The sequence below is a fragment of the Vombatus ursinus genome, unplaced genomic scaffold (assembly GCF_900497805.2).
Source record: "Vombatus ursinus unplaced genomic scaffold, bare-nosed wombat genome assembly UNPS02014832.1, whole genome shotgun sequence".
Classification (NCBI taxonomy): Eukaryota; Metazoa; Chordata; class Mammalia; order Diprotodontia; family Vombatidae; genus Vombatus; species Vombatus ursinus.
The window spans coordinates 61,921,488-61,940,324 of NW_020954610.1; the positions used below are offsets into that span (position 1 = coordinate 61,921,488).

General features: G+C 49.1%; 1 protein-coding gene across 7 annotated transcripts in view; it reads left to right on the plus strand.

Moving 5' to 3' along the window:
- Positions 1-13,025, plus strand: part of TLN1 (talin 1) — a 37,135-nt gene extending 24,110 nt beyond the window's left edge. For all 7 annotated transcript variants that reach the window (XM_027839621.1, XM_027839616.1, XM_027839622.1 and 4 more), the window contains 28 exons: positions 111-250; positions 548-641; positions 796-885; positions 980-1,102; positions 1,834-1,977; positions 2,451-2,612; positions 2,841-2,981; positions 3,118-3,299; positions 3,422-3,554; positions 3,850-3,951; positions 4,032-4,202; positions 4,306-4,455; positions 4,565-4,666; positions 4,753-4,872; positions 6,611-6,757; positions 6,872-7,038; positions 7,233-7,416; positions 7,498-7,623; positions 7,698-7,814; positions 9,788-9,973; positions 10,102-10,209; positions 10,776-10,881; positions 11,102-11,226; positions 11,372-11,497; positions 11,604-11,666; positions 11,777-11,959; positions 12,165-12,293; positions 12,405-13,025. In XM_027839621.1, coding sequence (XP_027695422.1) covers positions 111-250; positions 548-641; positions 796-885; positions 980-1,102; positions 1,834-1,977; positions 2,451-2,612; positions 2,841-2,981; positions 3,118-3,299; positions 3,422-3,554; positions 3,850-3,951; positions 4,032-4,202; positions 4,306-4,455; positions 4,565-4,666; positions 4,753-4,872; positions 6,611-6,757; positions 6,872-7,038; positions 7,233-7,416; positions 7,498-7,623; positions 7,698-7,814; positions 9,788-9,973; positions 10,102-10,209; positions 10,776-10,881; positions 11,102-11,226; positions 11,372-11,497; positions 11,604-11,666; positions 11,777-11,959; positions 12,165-12,293; positions 12,405-12,536 — 3,753 coding nt within the window. In that variant the 3' untranslated portion in view covers positions 12,537-13,025. The remainder of the gene's footprint in view (positions 1-110; positions 251-547; positions 642-795; positions 886-979; positions 1,103-1,833; positions 1,978-2,450; positions 2,613-2,840; positions 2,982-3,117; positions 3,300-3,421; positions 3,555-3,849; positions 3,952-4,031; positions 4,203-4,305; positions 4,456-4,564; positions 4,667-4,752; positions 4,873-6,610; positions 6,758-6,871; positions 7,039-7,232; positions 7,417-7,497; positions 7,624-7,697; positions 7,815-9,787; positions 9,974-10,101; positions 10,210-10,775; positions 10,882-11,101; positions 11,227-11,371; positions 11,498-11,603; positions 11,667-11,776; positions 11,960-12,164; positions 12,294-12,404) is intronic.
- Positions 13,026-18,837: the final 5,812 nt, after the last annotated feature.

Consider the following 18,837-nt stretch of genomic DNA (forward strand, 5'->3'; position numbering starts at 1 on the left):
AAACCCAAACCCCCTATATATCTCTTACACACTCATACATGTCCCCCCAAGGAAAGAGATAGGACCAGAAGACATGTGACACTTCTCCTTCTCTTTCAATCCTTGGACAGAGCCAAGAGGACCAAGCCCAAGTGGTGTCCAACCTGAAGGGCATTTCCATGTCATCGAGCAAACTCCTGCTGGCAGCCAAGGCCTTATCTACAGACCCTGCTGCCCCCAACCTTAAGAGTCAGCTGGCTGCAGCTGCCCGGTGAGGAAGAATGAACAGAGGGGGGTAGGCTCAGTGCTGGAATGTGTATGTGTGGTGATAGGTCAGAGAAGTCTACATCTAGCTAAAGTCTGATGGAAAGACAGGACAAGTCTTGAGAGGAGATCAGACCCAGCCTTGTCCCTTGGGATGGGCAAAGGAGTAAGGTAGATTCACAGGAGAAGTCTTGGTTCATACAGTATAAAAAGTAAAAGGCATGAATCAGGTGGAGGTGAGGGAGGAATTCCTGGGTTGGGGAGTTACAGGAATGACCTCTGTATTTGCCTCTCCACATCCAAGAGCTGTCACGGATAGCATCAACCAGCTCATCACCATGTGTACCCAGCAGGCACCGGGCCAGAAAGAGTGTGACAATGCCCTTCGAGAGCTGGAGGTAAGGACTCTACCGGTGAGTGTGGAGGGAGGGGTGTCTTTTGGGATAAAGGGAGTTGAGAATATTCATGAGGTAAGCTGGAAATGAGGTGAGGGACAAATCAAAGAAGTTAAGGCTTTCACATGCCCCGGTTTCTCTCCCTATCCCACCCTAGACTGTACGAGAGCTCCTGGAAAACCCAGCCCAGCCCATTAATGACATGTCCTACTTTGGCTGCCTAGACAGCGTCATGGAGAACTCGAAGGTATGTGGGAAGGGACCCAAGAGAAGGAATGGGCCAGGAGTTGGGACCTACCTATTCTACTCTCTAAAGGTTGGATCTGATATATGTTCACTAGGTCTTGGGTGAGGCCATGACTGGAATTTCCCAAAATGCCAAGAACAGCAACCTGCCTGAGTTTGGAGAGGCCATTCGCACAGCCTCCAAAGCCCTCTGTGGCTTCACGGAGGCAGCTGCTCAGGTAAGCTCCCCTGCCCTGGCCACGTGGGCTCCTAAAGCCTGGCCAAGCTCCCTCCTGCCCAGCCTGCTACCCTGAATTCCCCCCCAGCCCCAGAGCCTGAGGGCCTGACGGAAAACCCTGACGTGCTCTCCAGCCATCACAGGAAGGGTGGACTAGAGAAGCTCTGTATCCACCCCAAAGTACTAGCACCCTCTTGGGTCAGTCTATTTGGACCAGAAGACTCCTACCCACTAAGATAACCTGGAGCTCATAGACTCACAGACCGTCTAGTCTATCAAAATGAAACTCTTCAATGAAGTTTCAGCAGTAAGAGTTGACAACGTAAACCGTCTCTGGTTAACATTTGCATGGCGAATTTAAATGGATATAATATAGATTGGTTTGAAGTGCAGTAGCTTCTTCATTACATTTCCACTCTTACCAGTCACTGCCTGGCCTTGATGTCCCCAGCACGGGCTTAGTGTGAAAGATAGTGACATGCTTCCCTCTGGATTTTCCTTTGGCACTCTTGGCATCAGGGCTGCTTCACTTTGGGGCAGAAGATTTGCTTCTGTAGCCAAGTCGCTCATCCCTCCTGCTCCTGGAATCTCAGAGCTGCTAGGAAAGTCCCTTTGAAGAGAGCACCAAAGACACTCCGTTAGCTGACCCTTATCCTTCACTCCAGTCCCTCCCGCTCATCCTTTTGTTCTCCACTCATCATCTCTGACCCTTCTTTGCCTTTCTGCCCCCAGGCCGCATACTTGGTTGGCATCTCGGACCCCAATAGCCAAGCAGGACAACAGGGGCTAGTGGAGCCCACCCAGTTTGCCAGAGCCAACCAGGCAATTCAGATGGCTTGTCAGAGTCTAGGGGAGCCAGGCTGCACCCAGGCCCAGGTAACTTGGGAAGGAGGCTGGTGGTTGGCAGACAGGAAGGGGTATGTGGGCCCTAAGGACGATAGGCCATACAAAGAGTAGCCCAGCACAGGGCGAGCCAAGGAATGCACAGGGTACCAGGGAGGAAGAAAAGCCAATAAAGAGACAACAGCCTCTGCCCCCTTCCAATCACAGTGCCTCCCGATTAGTGTCTGTCTGTGTTGTCTGTCCTAATCTTCCACCATAACAGAGGAGGGGTGTTTAGGTTCCTGTTACTGGTGGCTCTTCTATCCTCTCATAAAGAGGAAAGAGGACGCAGGTTCCAATTCCTGCCCTCCTAACTGTGAGACCTTGGGCAAGTCATCTTAGTTCTGAAAGCTCAGTTTCCTCCTTTATAAACTGAAGGGGGTGGACCTTTCCAGGGTCTCATCCAGCTTTGAACTCTGTGATCCTATGATTCATTATGCTTTCTCCATGGGCGTCTGTGTCCCCAGGTGCTCTCCGCAGCCACCATTGTGGCTAAACACACCTCTGCACTGTGTAACAGCTGCCGTCTGGCCTCTTCCCGCACAGCCAACCCTACAGCCAAACGACAGTTTGTCCAGTCAGCCAAGGAGGTGGCCAACAGCACTGCCAACCTTGTCAAGACCATCAAGGTTTTCCTGGCCGTACTCCCTCCCAGTCTCCTCCCTTGGTCCCCACCCAGTCTCCTTTCTCTGCCTCTACTTCCTATATACTGTTTGTCATCAGATCCAGAGTACCTGTGCTGTTTTCCCTAACTTCCCTTCTCACAGACCCACCTGTCTCAGAGTCTAAGATGGGGGAGATTATAGACTTACACACCCCGTTTCTAATGCCCCAAACTCTGCCTCCCCAACCCTCAGGCACTGGATGGGGCTTTCACGGAGGAGAATCGTGCCCAGTGCCGAGCAGCCACTGCCCCTCTGCTGGAGGCCGTGGACAACCTGAGTGCCTTTGCAGCTAACCCTGAGTTCTCTAGCATTCCTGCCCAAATCAGCCCTGAGGTAAGGGAGGAAGAAGCCGGGAGGGGAGGGGCAGGGGGGTGAGGGCCTGGGCAGGTGACCCTCCCTCTTTGCCTGAGCAGAGTGGTCTTCCCCTTTCCATGGGACAGCTCTCCAACCACCTGCTCCTTCCTCTTAGGGTCGAGCTGCCATGGAGCCCATAGTGGTCTCAGCTAAAACTATGTTAGAGAGTGCCGGGGGACTGATTCAGACGGCCCGGGCCCTAGCAGTCAATCCCCGAGACCCCCCTCGCTGGTCAGTGCTGGCTGGACACTCTCGTACAGTCTCAGACTCCATCAAGAAACTCATCACCAGTATGAGGTAGGATCACAGTGGGGGCAGGAGGAGGTGCCTCATTGGTGCCCCTAAGAACACAGTGACCTGTTGGGTGGATGTGGAGATGGGGGGGGGTGACGTGACTTAAGAGGATGTGGCCTTCCCAGGGACAAGGCTCCAGGTCAGCGGGAGTGTGAGGCGGCCATTGCAGCCCTGAATAGTTGTCTTCGTGATCTGGACCAGGCCTCCCTTGCTGCAGTCAGCCAGCAGCTTGCGCCTCGAGAGGGCATCTCCCAAGAGGTAAGACGGATTATGGTGTCAGGAAGCACGATAGCACACAGAGGAGAGAGGGTTGGAAGGCTGGAGGAGGTGACAAAATGAGGGGCTGAGTCCAATTTAGGGGGAGGGTAGGAGAGGTCAGTATAGACCTAGGGGTCAAGGGACAAGACCCTCCAAGAAACCAGTCTTAAGTCTCCTTCCTTGGCTCAGCCCTCGGCTCTCTCCATCCATCACCCTTAGAGGCCAGGGTCATCCCTCTGTCTCCCTGTCCTGGGTCAGTAGTAAGTGCTAACGCTGCTGGGCCCTTCCCTCCCAGGCCCTGCACACTCAGATGCTGACTGCAGTACAAGAGATCTCTCACCTCATTGAGCCTCTGGCCAGTGCTGCCCGTGCTGAGGCCTCCCAGCTGGGACACAAGGTACCTGGGGAGGGGCACTCAAGGGAAGGCTCCTGGGATCTTCCCTGTCCAGGCTGACCCCTCTCCCCACCCTACCTCAGGTGTCCCAGATGGCCCAATATTTCGAACCGCTCACCCTGGCTGCTGTGGGTGCTGCCTCCAAGACGCTGAGCCACCCCCAGCAGATGGCACTGTTAGACCAGACCAAGACACTGGCAGAGTCTGCCCTCCAGCTGCTCTACACAGCCAAAGAGGCAGGAGGCAACCCCAAGGTAGGGGGATTGGAGTGGGGGGAGAACAGACCTCAAGGAAGTGGAAGAAGGACTCTTCTCACTGCTGCCCCCTTTGTTTTTCTCCTTTCCCATCCCCAAACAGCAAGCAGCCCACACTCAGGAGGCTCTGGAAGAGGCTGTGCAAATGGTGACAGAAGCCGTGGAAGACCTGACGGCCACACTCAATGAGGCAGCCAGCGCAGCCGGTGTGGTGGGGGGCATGGTGGATTCCATCACGCAGGCAATCAACCAGGTGCTCACATTAGTGGGGTATAGGACACCCACCCTGGGCTGGGCTAGTTTATTGGCTCAGCCAGAGGCAAGCTCTGAACTCTCCTTTCTCCGTCCCTCCCCTGTCCCAGCTCGACGAGGGACCGATGGGAGAGCCAGATGGTTCCTTTGTGGACTACCAGACGACCATGGTACGGACGGCCAAAGCTATTGCAGTCAACGTACAGGACATGGTGAGTGCAGGAGACACTATGGGGTGAGCCTGGGGAGGGGCAGGGAAGAACGTGTCTTGCTATGAACTCCTCTACCCTCTTCCCAGGTGACCAAGTCAAGTACCAACCCAGAGGAGCTCGGCCCTCTGGCCAACCAGCTGACCAGTGATTATGGCCGCCTCGCCCTACAAGCCAAGCCTGCAGCCATGGCTGCTGAAAACGAGGAGGTAACAGATAACTGGGACCCTGAGTGGCGGTCCCTCTCCTCTGTGACCCCAGCCTGTGAAACCCTGTCATGTTACCCACTTTGTGTCCACCTGTCATGAGCCTCCTGTGTGATAATAGTGTGATGCTCCCCCCATGTGCCTCCTCTCCCACTCCCACCCCCCTCCTTAGGCCAGAGTAGCAAACGGGGCTCCCTCCGTCCCTTCTTGGCTACCATCCAAGGACCTGAGTCTCCCTTCTGAAGCGTAGTCCCATCGCTTTTCTGGGGACTAAATACTCCCAGGTCAATCAGCGTCAAGGCAACAAGAAATTCATTTTGCTACAAGTAAGGAATGATCTGGACACACACAAACTCCTTGGGTCATCAGTCACTGAGACAAACTGGAGACAGTCCAGCCTGTTCTAGCTTGGGACCCATCTCACTTAGATTTCTTGATTCTGAGTCCCTGTTCCAACATTTACATTTTCCCATGCCTTTCTGAGCCCTGGGCGTTCTCTCCCTTGTTCCCCAAGAAATCCATCTCGTATTTGTGCTTGCTTCTATTCTCAGTCTTACTAAGCTCTCTCTAGGAGCCTCTGAGCACCCGTGGAAGTTTCTTGGTCTAATCCCTGTTGCACCAGCGCTGCTGGTGGCTGCACATTGCCTGTCTTCCGACACACCATCTCCTTTTATCAGTATGATGCAGCTGGAAGAGTTCTGGGCTTGGGAGACATGGATTGGAATCCCAACCCTGACACTTAGTGGCATGTGACTGTGGCAGTTAGGTGGCACAGTGGATGGAGTGCTGACCCTGGAGTCAGGAGAACCTGAGTTCAGATCCAGCCTCAGACACTTACTAGCTATGTGACCGTGGGCAAATCACTTAACCCTGTTTGCCTCAGTTACCTCATCTGTAAAATGAGCTGGAGAAGGAAATATCAAACCACTCCAGTATCTTTGCCAAGAAAACCCCAAATGGGGTCAGGAACGGTCAGACGTGACTAAACAACAACAAGACTGTGCAAATCACATAACCTCTCTGATCTCTGCTTACTCTGTGACATGAGAGGAGTAACCCTTTCACTACCTACCTCAAAGGATTATTGGGAGGAAAGCTCTTGGTAAGCAGTAACAAATGCTGCAGAAATGTGAGTCATTACTGTTACCTAACGTTCAGTTAGCTTGGACTCACAGTCCCTCCGTCTCATCATTCTCATCTTCCCCATCTGCTATCCACATTTAATACTGAACTCTGCATTCATATGTGTGCCTTTGAGCATAGTACATTTTCCCATGTAAGGATTTTCTGTCTACAGGGTAATATATCCAGGTCATGGGTTGTTTGGGTTTGGTTTGTGTTTTTTGGTTTGGTTTGGTTTTTTTGTTTTTTTTTTTTTTTTTCAAAACCTCAAACAAGGGGCAGCTAGGTGGCGCAGTGGATAAAGCACTGGCCCTGAAGTCAGGAGGACCTGAGTTCAAATCCGGCCTCAGACCAAACACTTGACACTTACTAGCTGTGTGACCTTGGGCAAGTCACTTAACCCCGATTACCTCACAAAAAAAAAAAAACCTCAAACATAGCTTCTGTGCCCTGTGTTGTGGCTGTTCTATGACCCCACCAAGTACCTATATGTTTTCCTGTGCCCCTTTTTACTTCCATATGAATTTCTCAGTGTTTTAGATGACCTGCCCAGTGACTTCATAACCTCCAAGAGATACCCCTGCATTCCCTGTATATCTCCTCTTCTGTGTGCTTACAGATTGGTGCCCACATCAAGCACCGTGTGCAGGAGCTGGGCCATGGCTGTGCGGCCTTGGTCACAAAGGCAGGTGCCCTGCAGTGTAGCCCCAGTGATGCCTACACCAGGAAAGAACTGATGGAGTGTGCCCGGCGTGTGTCTGAGAAGGTAACCCCCACAGGCTCTGTGTTCACTTCCTTAACACCCCTTAGCCGCCACGCTAAGCATGCTGCCCATCAGAAACCAGATGACAATGTCCCCCCTTTTCCCCAACACCTCCAGGTCTCCCATGTCCTGGCCGCACTTCAAGCTGGAAACCGTGGCACGCAAGCTTGCATCACGGCAGCCAGTGCAGTGTCTGGCATTATTGCTGACCTCGACACCACCATCATGTTTGCCACAGCAGGAACACTCAACCGAGAGGGTGCAGAGACCTTTGCTGATCACCGGTGAGGAGAACCTGGGGATGGTGATTGGGAAGATGGATCAAGAAGGAGCCAATGGGTGTTGTGATAGGAGAGAGAAACTATTTCAAGGGAACCAAGCTGGAATGAAAGGGGGCATAGGGACAGGGCAGACTAAAGACAGCAGAGAAAGCACCACAGCCAGCACTGAGTGGGGCTCACCATGATTTTCCACTCAGGGAGGGAATCCTGAAGACTGCAAAGGCATTGGTGGAAGACACGAAGGTCCTGGTACAGAATGCAGCTGCAAGCCAGGAGAAGCTGGCCCAGGCTGCCCAGTCCTCTGTGGGCACTATTACCCGCTTGGCTGATGTGGTCAAGCTAGGCGCGGCCAGCCTGGGTGCCGAGGACCCCGAGACCCAGGTATCTACCCAGTCCCACTCCTGTCCCTGACCAAACTGCCCTCTTAGCACTCTGAGCTACAGCCTCTCATTCCTCACACAGGTGGTCCTGATCAACGCAGTTAAGGACGTGGCCAAGGCTCTGGGGGACCTCATCAGTGCCACCAAGGCCGCAGCAGGCAAAGTGGGAGATGACCCTGCTGTGTGGCAGCTCAAGAACTCTGCCAAGGTGGGTTAGGGAGAGAGCCGTGGGCAAGGAAGGGGAAAGGAAGGGCAGGGCCCTCACACTCCTGACTCCCCCAGGTGATGGTAACCAATGTGACGTCCCTGCTGAAGACTGTGAAAGCTGTGGAGGATGAGGCCACCAAAGGCACCCGGGCTCTGGAAGCTACAACAGAACACATTCGGCAGGAGCTGGCGGTGAGAGAACCTGGGGGCTGGGGTCAGGGCTTGTTAAATAAACCTGAAACTCCCGTGGTCACCCAGAAATGCATGTACAGACCTAGGCACACACTTACATTCCTTTCTTTACCCTCAAAGTGAGTCTGCCACACTCCTTAATATTGGAGAGTCTGGTTTCTATCCCTATTATTCCGCTTCCGACTACCAAGCCCAGGGCTTTTCTCAGTTCTCGCACCCCTTATCATCCACAGGCCGTGACACAGTTGACCCAAACCCTCCTGCTTGAAGCCTTCTCCTTTGGCTTCCATGACATGGCAGGGTCCTGTTTAGCTTTTCCTTCTCTGACCATTTTTCTTTGCCTTCATTGCTGGCTCCTCTTCTTAGGGAATGCCCCAGGGGCATTCCCCGAGTTCTGTTCTGCATCATTCCTGGTTTTCTATATGTATGTGTGTGTGTGTATATGAATATATACATGTACATATATACAAGTATTTATATATGCATATGTGCGTACGTATACATGCTTATGTCCATATGTATATGTGTGTACACACACACTCTCTCCTTCCACCCTCTCCCTCCCTTTTCTCCCTCTCTCCCTCACCCCCTCTCCCCATATATAGTCATTTGCCAGGTTTTACTGGTTCTTCTTTCAACATGTCTCAAATCCATCCCCATCTTTCCATTCATTCCTACTGCTGGCATCCTAGCCCATTCAAGCCCTCTGGTCTGGACTTTTGTATCAGCCTCCTAACTGGGCTTCTTGACTCCAGTCCCCCTCTCTCCAACCCTCCTACTCCTTTAGCTGCTAAATTAATCTCCCTAATTATTCATATTACTTCCCTGCTGAGAAATCTTCACTGACTCCCCATTGCTTACCTCATCAAGTCCAGCCGCTTCATCCTTCTTTCCGAGACCCTGAACATGGCCCAAATCTGCCTCTACTCCCCGGCACAGACCCTGGGATCCAGGCAAGCTGAACAGCACACTCAGCATTGTCTGAACATATCCAGGGCTCTCCCACTCCTGTGCCTTTGTGCGTGCCATTTCCTCCACCTGAAATCTCTTCTTTGCTGTGAAAAGCCCACCTATCACTCCAGGCCCACATAGTACCCAGAGTACTAATTGCTAGGGATACAAGAAAAGCGAAAATCATCTCTGCCCTCAAGCAGCTTACATTCTAATGGAGAGTCAACACATAAATAACTAGGTACATACCAGATAATAGAGAGAAATGGAAGGAAATCTCGAAGGGAAAAAGCACTAACTGCTGGGAAGCCCAGGAAAGGCCTCCTGAAGCATGTAGTATTTAAACAAATGTCTTATAGCTGAAAGAGCAGGTGTAAACTGTTAACTATGAAACTTTTCTTTCTATTACCAACCTGCCCCACCCTCAACCTCTCCCCTTCTCCAGACCCTACCTGTCCCCTTTGGATATTCTCTTGTGGTGCTTCACAGTAAGTCTCCTTTAAATACCTGAGAACATTATTTTTAAAAAGCAGAGAAGGCTTGAACAAAATGTAAGCACCTTTGAGTAGGAATTGTTTCATTCTTTGTATTTGCATCCCTGGTGCCTAGCATAGTGCCTCGCAACAGAGTAAGTGCTTAATAAGTACCAGTTAATTGATTATTACCTACTAAATGTTATTGAGTGAATCAGTGGATCCACATGCCCAGCACCAGAAATTGCCATAGAGGTCCTGATCCATTGATTCTTCATTAGAATCCAGTGGCAAGAAGAATGGATTTGATAGAACTGAGTTCAATCCTGGACTCTCTGACCTTGGAGAAATCACTTTCTCATTCTTAGCTTACTTCTCTGGGCTTGAAGAGCTGGATTCAATCCTGGTGCTACTCTTTGACTCTCTGACCTTGCAGAAATCACTTTCTCATTCTTAGTTTACTTCTCAGAGTCTCCTTAAGCCCGAGAACATGGGATTTGAATATCCAAATACTGCTGCATGACTTCGCATGACTTCATGCTCCTGCAGGTTTTCTGTTCCTCAGAGCCCCCTGCCAAGACCTCCACCCCAGAGGATTTTATCCGAATGACTAAAGGTATCACCATGGCTACTGCCAAGGCTGTTGCTGCCGGCAACTCCTGTCGCCAAGAAGACGTCATTGCCACAGCCAACCTGAGCCGAAGAGCCATAGCCGACATGCTGAGGGCCTGCAAGGTAGGTGTGCTGGTGGGAGAAAGCTAGTGGAGATTGAAGGGCCCACGGGGAAGGTGTCCTGGCTGGGGAACGGACGGAGAGGCTGTAGGATGTTCCTGATGCTGACGGTTTTTTCTCTGGATAAACAGGAGGCTGCCTATCACCCGGAAGTGGCCCCTGAAGTACGACTGCGGGCTCTACACTATGGCCGGGAGTGTGCCAATGGCTACCTTGAGCTGCTGGACCATGTGCTACTGGTGAGGGAGGAGCTTCTGGGCTTCTGACCACCCCTGCCCACTTCCCACCCGTCTTCCCACTGCCATGTCCAGCTCCAGTCACTTATGTAAATAATCTCCCCAAGCACCCATCCTACAGAAATTCCTGATGGCTTCCAAAAGTCACAGCCCTCCCAGCCCGAGATTCTTTACCTCTGTCACTTTCTCTTCTTCATTTGCTTCTGTGTCCATCCCTCCCCCAACATATACACATTTCTTCTTCCTCTTTCACCATTCTCACTCATTGCTTTTCTCTTCATTCTTCTTGATCTTTATCAGCCGGTGAGTGCCTCTTAACCTCACTGCCTGGATGATTTGTGAGGGCATGATGGTTGGAGGGTTTGCCGGGATGTGTCTTGAAGGGGGCATGATGTGTGTGTGTGGGGTCAGAGGGTGGAGGGTAAAATTTTGGGGGAGGGGGGATGAATAATGAGGGAGAGGTGAGAGGAGGGGCCCTTGTGTATATCATGAGGATCTGAAGTTCCTAGGCGGGGAAGAGTTGGTTGGGCAGGACTTGTGATTTGATTCCTGTGTAACCACCACCACAGACCCTGCAGAAACCGAGCCCAGAACTGAAACAGCAGTTAACAGGACATTCCAAGCGTGTGGCCGGCTCCGTCACTGAGCTCATCCAAGCCGCTGAGGCCATGAAGGGTGAGGAAGGACACCAGGGTTAGAGTGGGAAGCAGCCCTGCAGTTCAGCCCATGCCACCCTCTTCCTCACGAGGGCTCATTGAGCCATTCAGAAATAGGGCTTTCCACCAAGCCCCTGCCCACCTGCTCACCAAGTTTTCTACACAAGCCCAGCTCAGTGGCCCAGCTTCACTCCCTCCAGTGTCGATGACCACTTGCTTTGCCCCACCCCTCTCCCCAGGAACGGAATGGGTAGATCCTGAAGACCCCACGGTCATTGCCGAAAATGAACTCCTGGGAGCCGCAGCAGCCATTGAGGCAGCAGCCAAGAAGCTGGAACAGCTCAAGCCCCGGGCCAAGCCCAAGGTCAGCCCCTGCCCTGTTCCCCGCCATGCCTCTACCCTCCACTACCATACACTGGCCAATCTCAAGCCCATCCCTACCCCATTGCACTCCTTTTGAGCCTTTTCATCTCCTGTCACGTACCCTGCAATCTCATATTCCACTGCAGGAAGCAGATGAATCCCTGAACTTTGAGGAGCAGATCCTAGAAGCAGCTAAGTCCATTGCGGCGGCCACCAGTGCCCTGGTGAAGGCAGCATCTGCTGCCCAGAGGGAATTGGTGGCTCAGGGGAAGGTGAGGTCTCACGGAAGGACACAGGGTGGATGGTACATTAGTTTTCATACCTCCTGTCTGACTTGGACAGAGTGGGTACCAGACCCCCTTTCATCTCCCCTCACAGGTGGGTGCTATCCCAGCCAATGCACTGGATGATGGGCAGTGGTCTCAGGGCCTCATTTCTGCTGTGAGTACCCAAGATGCATGAGGCTTTGGGGGGTAGTTATACTCTAGGATGGGGTGTGGGAGGTGCCCAGGCAGAGCTGGATCTGACTCCTGTTCCTCCACCTACTCCAGGCCCGGATGGTGGCTGCTGCAACCAACAATCTGTGTGAGGCGGCCAATGCAGCTGTGCAGGGTCACGCCAGTCAGGAGAAGCTCATCTCATCTGCCAAGCAGGTGGCTGCGTCCACAGCCCAGCTGCTGGTGGCCTGCAAAGTCAAGGCTGATCAGGATTCAGAGGCCATGAAGCGACTGCAGGTGAGAGCCCCCGAAGCTGTCCCCCTGTACCTCCTGGAGCACGAAGCAGCTGTTTGGCTTGCACAGCTCCGGACTGTCAGCCAAAGACCACCTTTCCTGTGTTTTGGTGTCCTCTACCCCACCCGTCCACATCTAGGATACCCTACTACCCTTAGACCACCCCATCTCTCTGATACATCCTCATCTTGATCTGCCCTCCTCCCAGGCGGCTGGCAATGCAGTGAAGCGAGCCTCAGACAACCTGGTGAAGGCAGCACAGAAGGCTGCAGCCTTTGAAGACCAAGAGAACGAGACAGTTGTGGTGAAGGAAAGGATGGTTGGAGGCATTGCCCAGGTGAGAGCTCTCTCTGGGAACAATGGGAGGAGGAGGAAGAGGAGGAGTGGTTAGTTCCCAAAGCCAGCCCCTTCCCCTACCCTGAGCTGGCTCTTCTCCTCCTTCCCCCAGATAATTGCAGCTCAAGAGGAGATGCTTCGGAAGGAGCGGGAGCTGGAAGAAGCTCGGAAGAAGCTGGCCCAGATCCGACAGCAGCAGTACAAGTTCCTGCCTTCGGAGCTGCGGGATGAGGGACAGCATTGAGAGCAAGAACTTCTATTTAATGCAGACCTAGGCCAGAGGCTGTACCCACCACCTGCCTGCTGCCCAAAACCTCCTGTGCCAAGAGGGATCCATCCCCAGCGCTCCCAAAGTGCCTGCCACCCCTGGGGCTGGACCTTGCCCGGCACCACTGCACTTCCCCTTGCCCCTTCCCTGTCCAAGTGCCTTCATGCCCTAGGGCTCAGCCTTCAACCCAGCCCCGGGGTACCCTAAGTGCCTATCCCTTCTCAGAGTATTAATGCTGGCTCCAAGAGTATTAACGCTGCTGCACCTCACACCGCCAGGGGCTGCACCAGCCCCAGCCTCACCCTCAGTGGCTGTCAGCCAGTCCCCACAGCCTTGGCTCCGCCCGCCTTTTTTGATACTGTCCTTTCTTCCCTAGCCATGTGTGGGGGCTGCAAGAGTCACCACCCTTCCACCCACCCTAAAACAGGTCACCCCCAATAAAGGTGGTTCTACCGCCAACTCCTACCTGATTCTGAAATCACTGCCCTCCACCCAAGGAGGCTGGAGTTTGAAGGGAGAGGGCTCCCTCACTAGTGCAGCCTGCCACCCAAGACAGACATGATGGATTAGTTGTGGAGGGGAGGGACAAGGAGCTATACCTGCTGACTGGACCAGAAGAGCTACCTCCAAACCTGTCTCCCTGGCACAGATACCACACCCCCAAACATGTCTGTCTCCATCCATGTGCACTCCCCAGCCTGGGTGATGCAGGCTTTAGACCTTTCTATCTTATGATTCTTCTTCACCTAATCACCACCACAGCCATACCCCATATCAACTTCTTCATTTGTAAAATCAATCAGGTTGGATTCCTAAAGGGACATCAGGCCCCTTCAGCTCTGTCATCCCAACAGAAATCTGGCTCCAGCCCCCTTATTTCCCTTCCACCCTAGTTTGGGAAGTTTTTCCCACTAAACCAAAGCAAAGAGAAGGTGCCATCTTACCTGAATACCTTTAATGCCTTTATCTGGATCCATAAACTGTCTGGCTGTTTGATCTTATTCTCATAGCACCAGCTCTAGGCCAGGGGAAAAGTAGCTGGGCTTCAGGCTCCTGGATTCACCCCTTCCTCACCATTCTGCTGCCCCATTTTCCACTGAGCGCTAAATGTCACTTCCCAAACTGGCTTCATCTGCCACTGGTCTCCCAAACCTCTATTAAAACTCTCCCCAGACCCAAAAAAATACTGAAGAAAATAACACCTTAAAAAATAGCCTAACCCAAATGGCAAAAGAGGTCCAAAAAGCCAGTGAGAAGAATGTCCTAAAAAGCAAAATTGGCAAAATGGAAAAGGAAGTCCAAAAGCTTACTGAAGAAAATACTTCCTTAAAAATTAGAATAGAGCAATTGGAAGCTAGTGACTTTATGAGAAATCAAGACACTGTAAAACAAATCCAAAAGAATGAAAAATTAGAAAACAATATGAAATATCTCATTGAAAAACAAGTGACCTGGAAAATAGATCCAGGAGAGAGATTTTAGAAATTATTGGACTATCTGAAAGCCATGATCAAAAAAAAGAGCCTAGACATCATCTTTCAAGAAATTATCCAGGAAAACTGTCCTGATATTTTAGAACCAGAGGGCAAAATAGAAATTGAAAGAATCCACCGATCTCCTGAAAGATCCCAAAGGAAAACTAGGAATATTGCAGCCAAATTCAGAGTTCCCAGGTCAAGGAGAAAATATTACAAGCAGCCAGAAAGAAACAATTCAAGTATTGTGGAAACACAATCAGGATAACACAAGATTTAGCAGCTTCTACATTAAGGGACCCCTGGAGGGCATGGAATGTAATATTCTGGAGGGCAAAGGAGATAGGATTACAACCAAGAATCCCCTACCCAGCCAAACTTGAGTATAATCCTTCAGGGGACAAAATTGTCCTTCAATGAAATAGAGGACTTTCAAGCATTCGTGATGAAAAGACCACAGCTGAATAGAAAATTTGATTTTCAAATAAAACTCTCCCCTTCACATACCACTCTCCCCACTTGTTCAAAAAGCACTTGATCAGCTTTTACTGTGCAGTAGTTTCTAGAGTATAAAAAAGATATATGAGCCCTGGGTATTGCACTCATAAACTTTACAGTCTAGTAGGAGAAAGTTAAGCATGAAGAACACTGAGGCAGAAAACCAGAAGTATATATTCAAGGTTTTGGAACTCTTTCTAGAGAGGACAGGGTAGAAAGTTTAGATATGATGCCATCTCAGCCTTCAAAAACCTTATCCTCTAATAGGGGAATTAAGATACAAGCAGCTAACTATGATACGAATCATATGGTAAAATAGGTGAGAGTTGCCAAATTATGGAATGGACATCACTGTCTGAGGAGATCATGGGAAGTTTATGAAGGAAATGACATCTGAGCTGCATTTTAAAGAGATGGTAGGAATTAAGCAGGTAAAGAGGGAGGGCACTGCAAACACAATAGTGAGCAGAGATGGAGACAAGTGTGTCAGAGGCCAATTTGATGGAAGCATGGAGTCTTGGTACTGTGGCATCAGATTCCATAATCACGTCCATAAGCACCTTAAATACGAAGCAGAGGAGTTAGAACTACATTGTTATTCAACCCTTTTTCAGTCATGTCCATCTGCTTATGTCCCCATTTGGGGTTTTCTGACAAAGATACTGGGGTGGTTTGCCATTTCCTTCTCCAGCTCATTTTACAGGTGAGGAAACTGAGGCAAACAGGATTAAGTGATTTGCCCAGTGTCTGAGACCAGATTTGAACTTAGGAGGATGTCTTCCTAACCCTAGGTTCACCACTTGGTCACCTAGCCACTCCTAACAGAGGTCCCCAGGAGTCTCTCTTTGGTCCTATGCTATGTGGCTTTTTTAAAATTAGGGACAGTTATAGATGGTCATATTTATCAGATTTACTGGTGATACTGGGAGGGATCCAAAAAGATTCTGATATGCTAGAATAATGAGCCAGATCAAATGAGATGAGGGAGGCAGAGCTAGACAATAGTTCCTCTGAAAAAGATTGGGGGTGGGAGGGAAGAGGAGTGGAGTAGAACATTGGTTAAGTGCAAACTCAATGTGAGGTGGCTGCCAAAAAAGCTAATACAAGCTGCATTGAGAGACATAGTATCCAGACCCAAGGAGGTGCAGTCCTGCTGCACTCCGGAGGTCAAGTACGATGTTGAAGTCAATGGTCTCTGAGGTTCCTGCCAACTCTTAATACTTGATTCTGCGATACTGAAGACTTGAGCAGAAGAGTGTCATGATTAGATATTGCCTATCAGGAAAATTCTGTCTTTGGAATGAAAAACTGAGTGAGAGGAGGACACCTATTAGGAAGCTATATAGAAGTCCAGGCAGGGGGTAGTAAGTGCCAACATTGAGGTGATAATGGGAATAGAGAAGAGTGAATAAATACAAGAGATGTTGGAGAAATGGCATGGAGGGGACCTGGTAACTGGATAGGAGGTAAGAGTGGAAAAAATTAAAAAGAAGCTCAAAGCTCCAAAAATGGGAGATGGGATAAATGGTAGTGCCTACAAGCAGAAATAGTAAAGTCAGAAGTTTGGGAGAGAGGGAAAGGGAACAAGCATTAGTTAAGTGCCTACTATGTACCAGGTACTGTGCTAAGTGCTTTACAAATATTATTTCATTTAATCCTCACAAAAACCCTGAGAGAGAGGTGCTGTTATCCCCATTTTATAGAGGCAAAGGGTTTTTTTTTAAGTGACTTGCCTAAGGTCACACAGCTACTAAGTGTCTGAACCCATATTTAAATTCAAGTGTTCCTGACTGCAAGCCAGGACTCCATCCACTGCACCATCTAGCCATCTAGAAAATAAGCTCAGTTTCAGACATGTTGAGTTTAAGGTGGTATTGAGACACTCAGGTGGAAATGTCTTGTGGACAATTGGAGATTTAGAAAGGTAGTTCAGAAGTAGGGACTAGAACTGAGATTTCTGTGTCATTTGCAAAAAAAAAAAAAAAAAAGTCTCAGGAATAGATAAGATTTCCAAGGGAGAGAATGCAAATTAAAAATAAGGCTAAAGCGCAGTGGATTGAGCACCGGCCCTGGATTCAGGAGGACCTGGGTTCAAATTCAGCCTCAGACACATAACACTTACTAGCTGTGTGACCCTGGGCAAGTCACTTAACCCCATTGCCTAGCTCCCCCCCCAAAAAAAATAAGGCTAAAAACAATATATCCACCAAATGTTTGGTAAATATAAAAATCCAGAGAAGGAGCAGTTAGTGAAATAGGGGACAAAAAAGAGAATGTGGTATATCAAAAGCCAAGAAGGCAAGATTATCCAGTTACCTACAGTAAGGTATTATTACAAGCTCTAGAAACTGAGGACGAGTACTGAAAAATAGCCTTTGAATTTGGAGATTAGGAGGTCATTTTACTACAGAGGTACAATTTCCTAGGGGTTCAGGGGTGGGGGAAGCACATCTGCTTGGAAATAAGAAAAGGTTTCGTAGAGGAAAAGGCATTTGAGAAGAACCTTGCAAGATGGAAGAGTTTCAGTGAGAGGGAAAACAGCCATTCTAGATGGGGGCAGAGAAAGGCAGAAGTAGAAAGGAGGTAACAATGAATATGTCAGCCTAGCATGGATGGTACATTTAAAGAACTAACTAGAGATAAGATGGGCAAGGTTGATTGATACCATATAGGAGGTTCTTGCATGTCAGGCTAAGAGGTTTTTATTTAATTAAGTTAAATAATAGAACATGTTTAATTTTTCTTTTAAACGAAGGAATGAAATGATCTAAGCAGTTCTTTAGAAAAATGAATCTGGTAACCAGGTGTTGAATGGACTGAAGTTGGGAGGCAACTGCAGTGATTCTGGCAAAAGATAGTAAGGACTTGAGTTAAGGTGGCAACAATGGGACTGAAAATGGAAGGGATACTATGAGAAGTACTTGGAAGAAGAAAAAAACTTTGAAAAAAACTAAATAAATAGTAAGGGGTGAGAGAGAGGAAAGAGTTGAAGATATGACCTAGGTTTTTATCCTGAATGAAGGAAGGATTAATGGAGCTATTAACAAAAATGGGAAAGCCTGGAGGAAGAGGAGCTACTTAGACATTTTTTGGAGGAAAAGGAAATTCTAAGTTCCATTTGGCATACAGTAAATTTACAGCACTAAAGGAAATACACAGCACACAAGTGGAAATGCTAGTCTGGCACTTGGGGACACCATTGGAGATAATGATTGGGGAATCTTTGACATAGAAGTGAGGGTTGAAACCATGGAAGTGGATGAGACCATTAGGTAAGAAAAGAGAAGATGACCATGGTAAAAAGCTTAAGGACACTCTATGCTTAGGAAACTGAAAAAGAAAAGAGGAACTGGTGAAAAGAATTGAAGAAACCATCAAATTAGAGAATTTCAAGAAAGAGGGTGACCAAGAGAGAGAGATGTTGCAGAGAGCAAGAACAATGAAAAGTAAAAAAGTTCCTTGGGGATGGTTGCTTGGGAGGTCTCTGTTGACCTTTGGGACAAGAAATGAGTGAAGAGGGAAAGACTAAAGATGGAAAAAATATCAATCAATAAACATTTATTAAGCACCTACAATGTGCCAGGCACTGTACTACTCACTGGAGAAAGGAAATAATGGAGTAAGGACCTCCAGAAGATTAAAGGAAATGGGATCAAAAGCACAGGTGAAAGAGTTAAGGAAGGAGGAGGGACAAGATAGAAGGGGAGAAAGAAATGAGTCTGAGGGAGTTTAGGGAAAGAGTTCAGGTCATTTGCTCAGAGTAAGTTGGGTAGAATTGGGGTTAGACGGAAGATTTAAGGATCATGGAAATCATAGAACTAGAAAAGGCCATAGGAATCATTTAATCCAACCCTTTCATTATACAGTTGAGAAAACTAAAGTGCAAGGAGATTCATTTGACTTACCCAAAGGTAGTAAGCATCAGTGGATAGAACACTAGAATCTCAGTCACAAAGAACAGGGTTCAAATCCTGCCTCAGACACCTACCAGCTGTGTGACCGTAGGTAAGTCACTTGATCTCTCTGAACCTCAGTTTCATCATCTGTAAAATGATGGGGACAGACTAGGTGGTAAGTCCCTTCCAGCATCTAAATCTATGAACTTACGAATTCAGGTCTTCTGGATTCATAAAGTCAATATTCTGGGGCTGGAAACACAACAGGGGAAGAGTTGTGATAGCTTGAGTCCATTAGTTTGTTCCTGCCCAGGTTTTTCTTCATAGCAGAGTATGAATATATGTGTGTATATGTATATGTATATGTATATGTATATGTATATGTATATGTATATGTATATGTATATG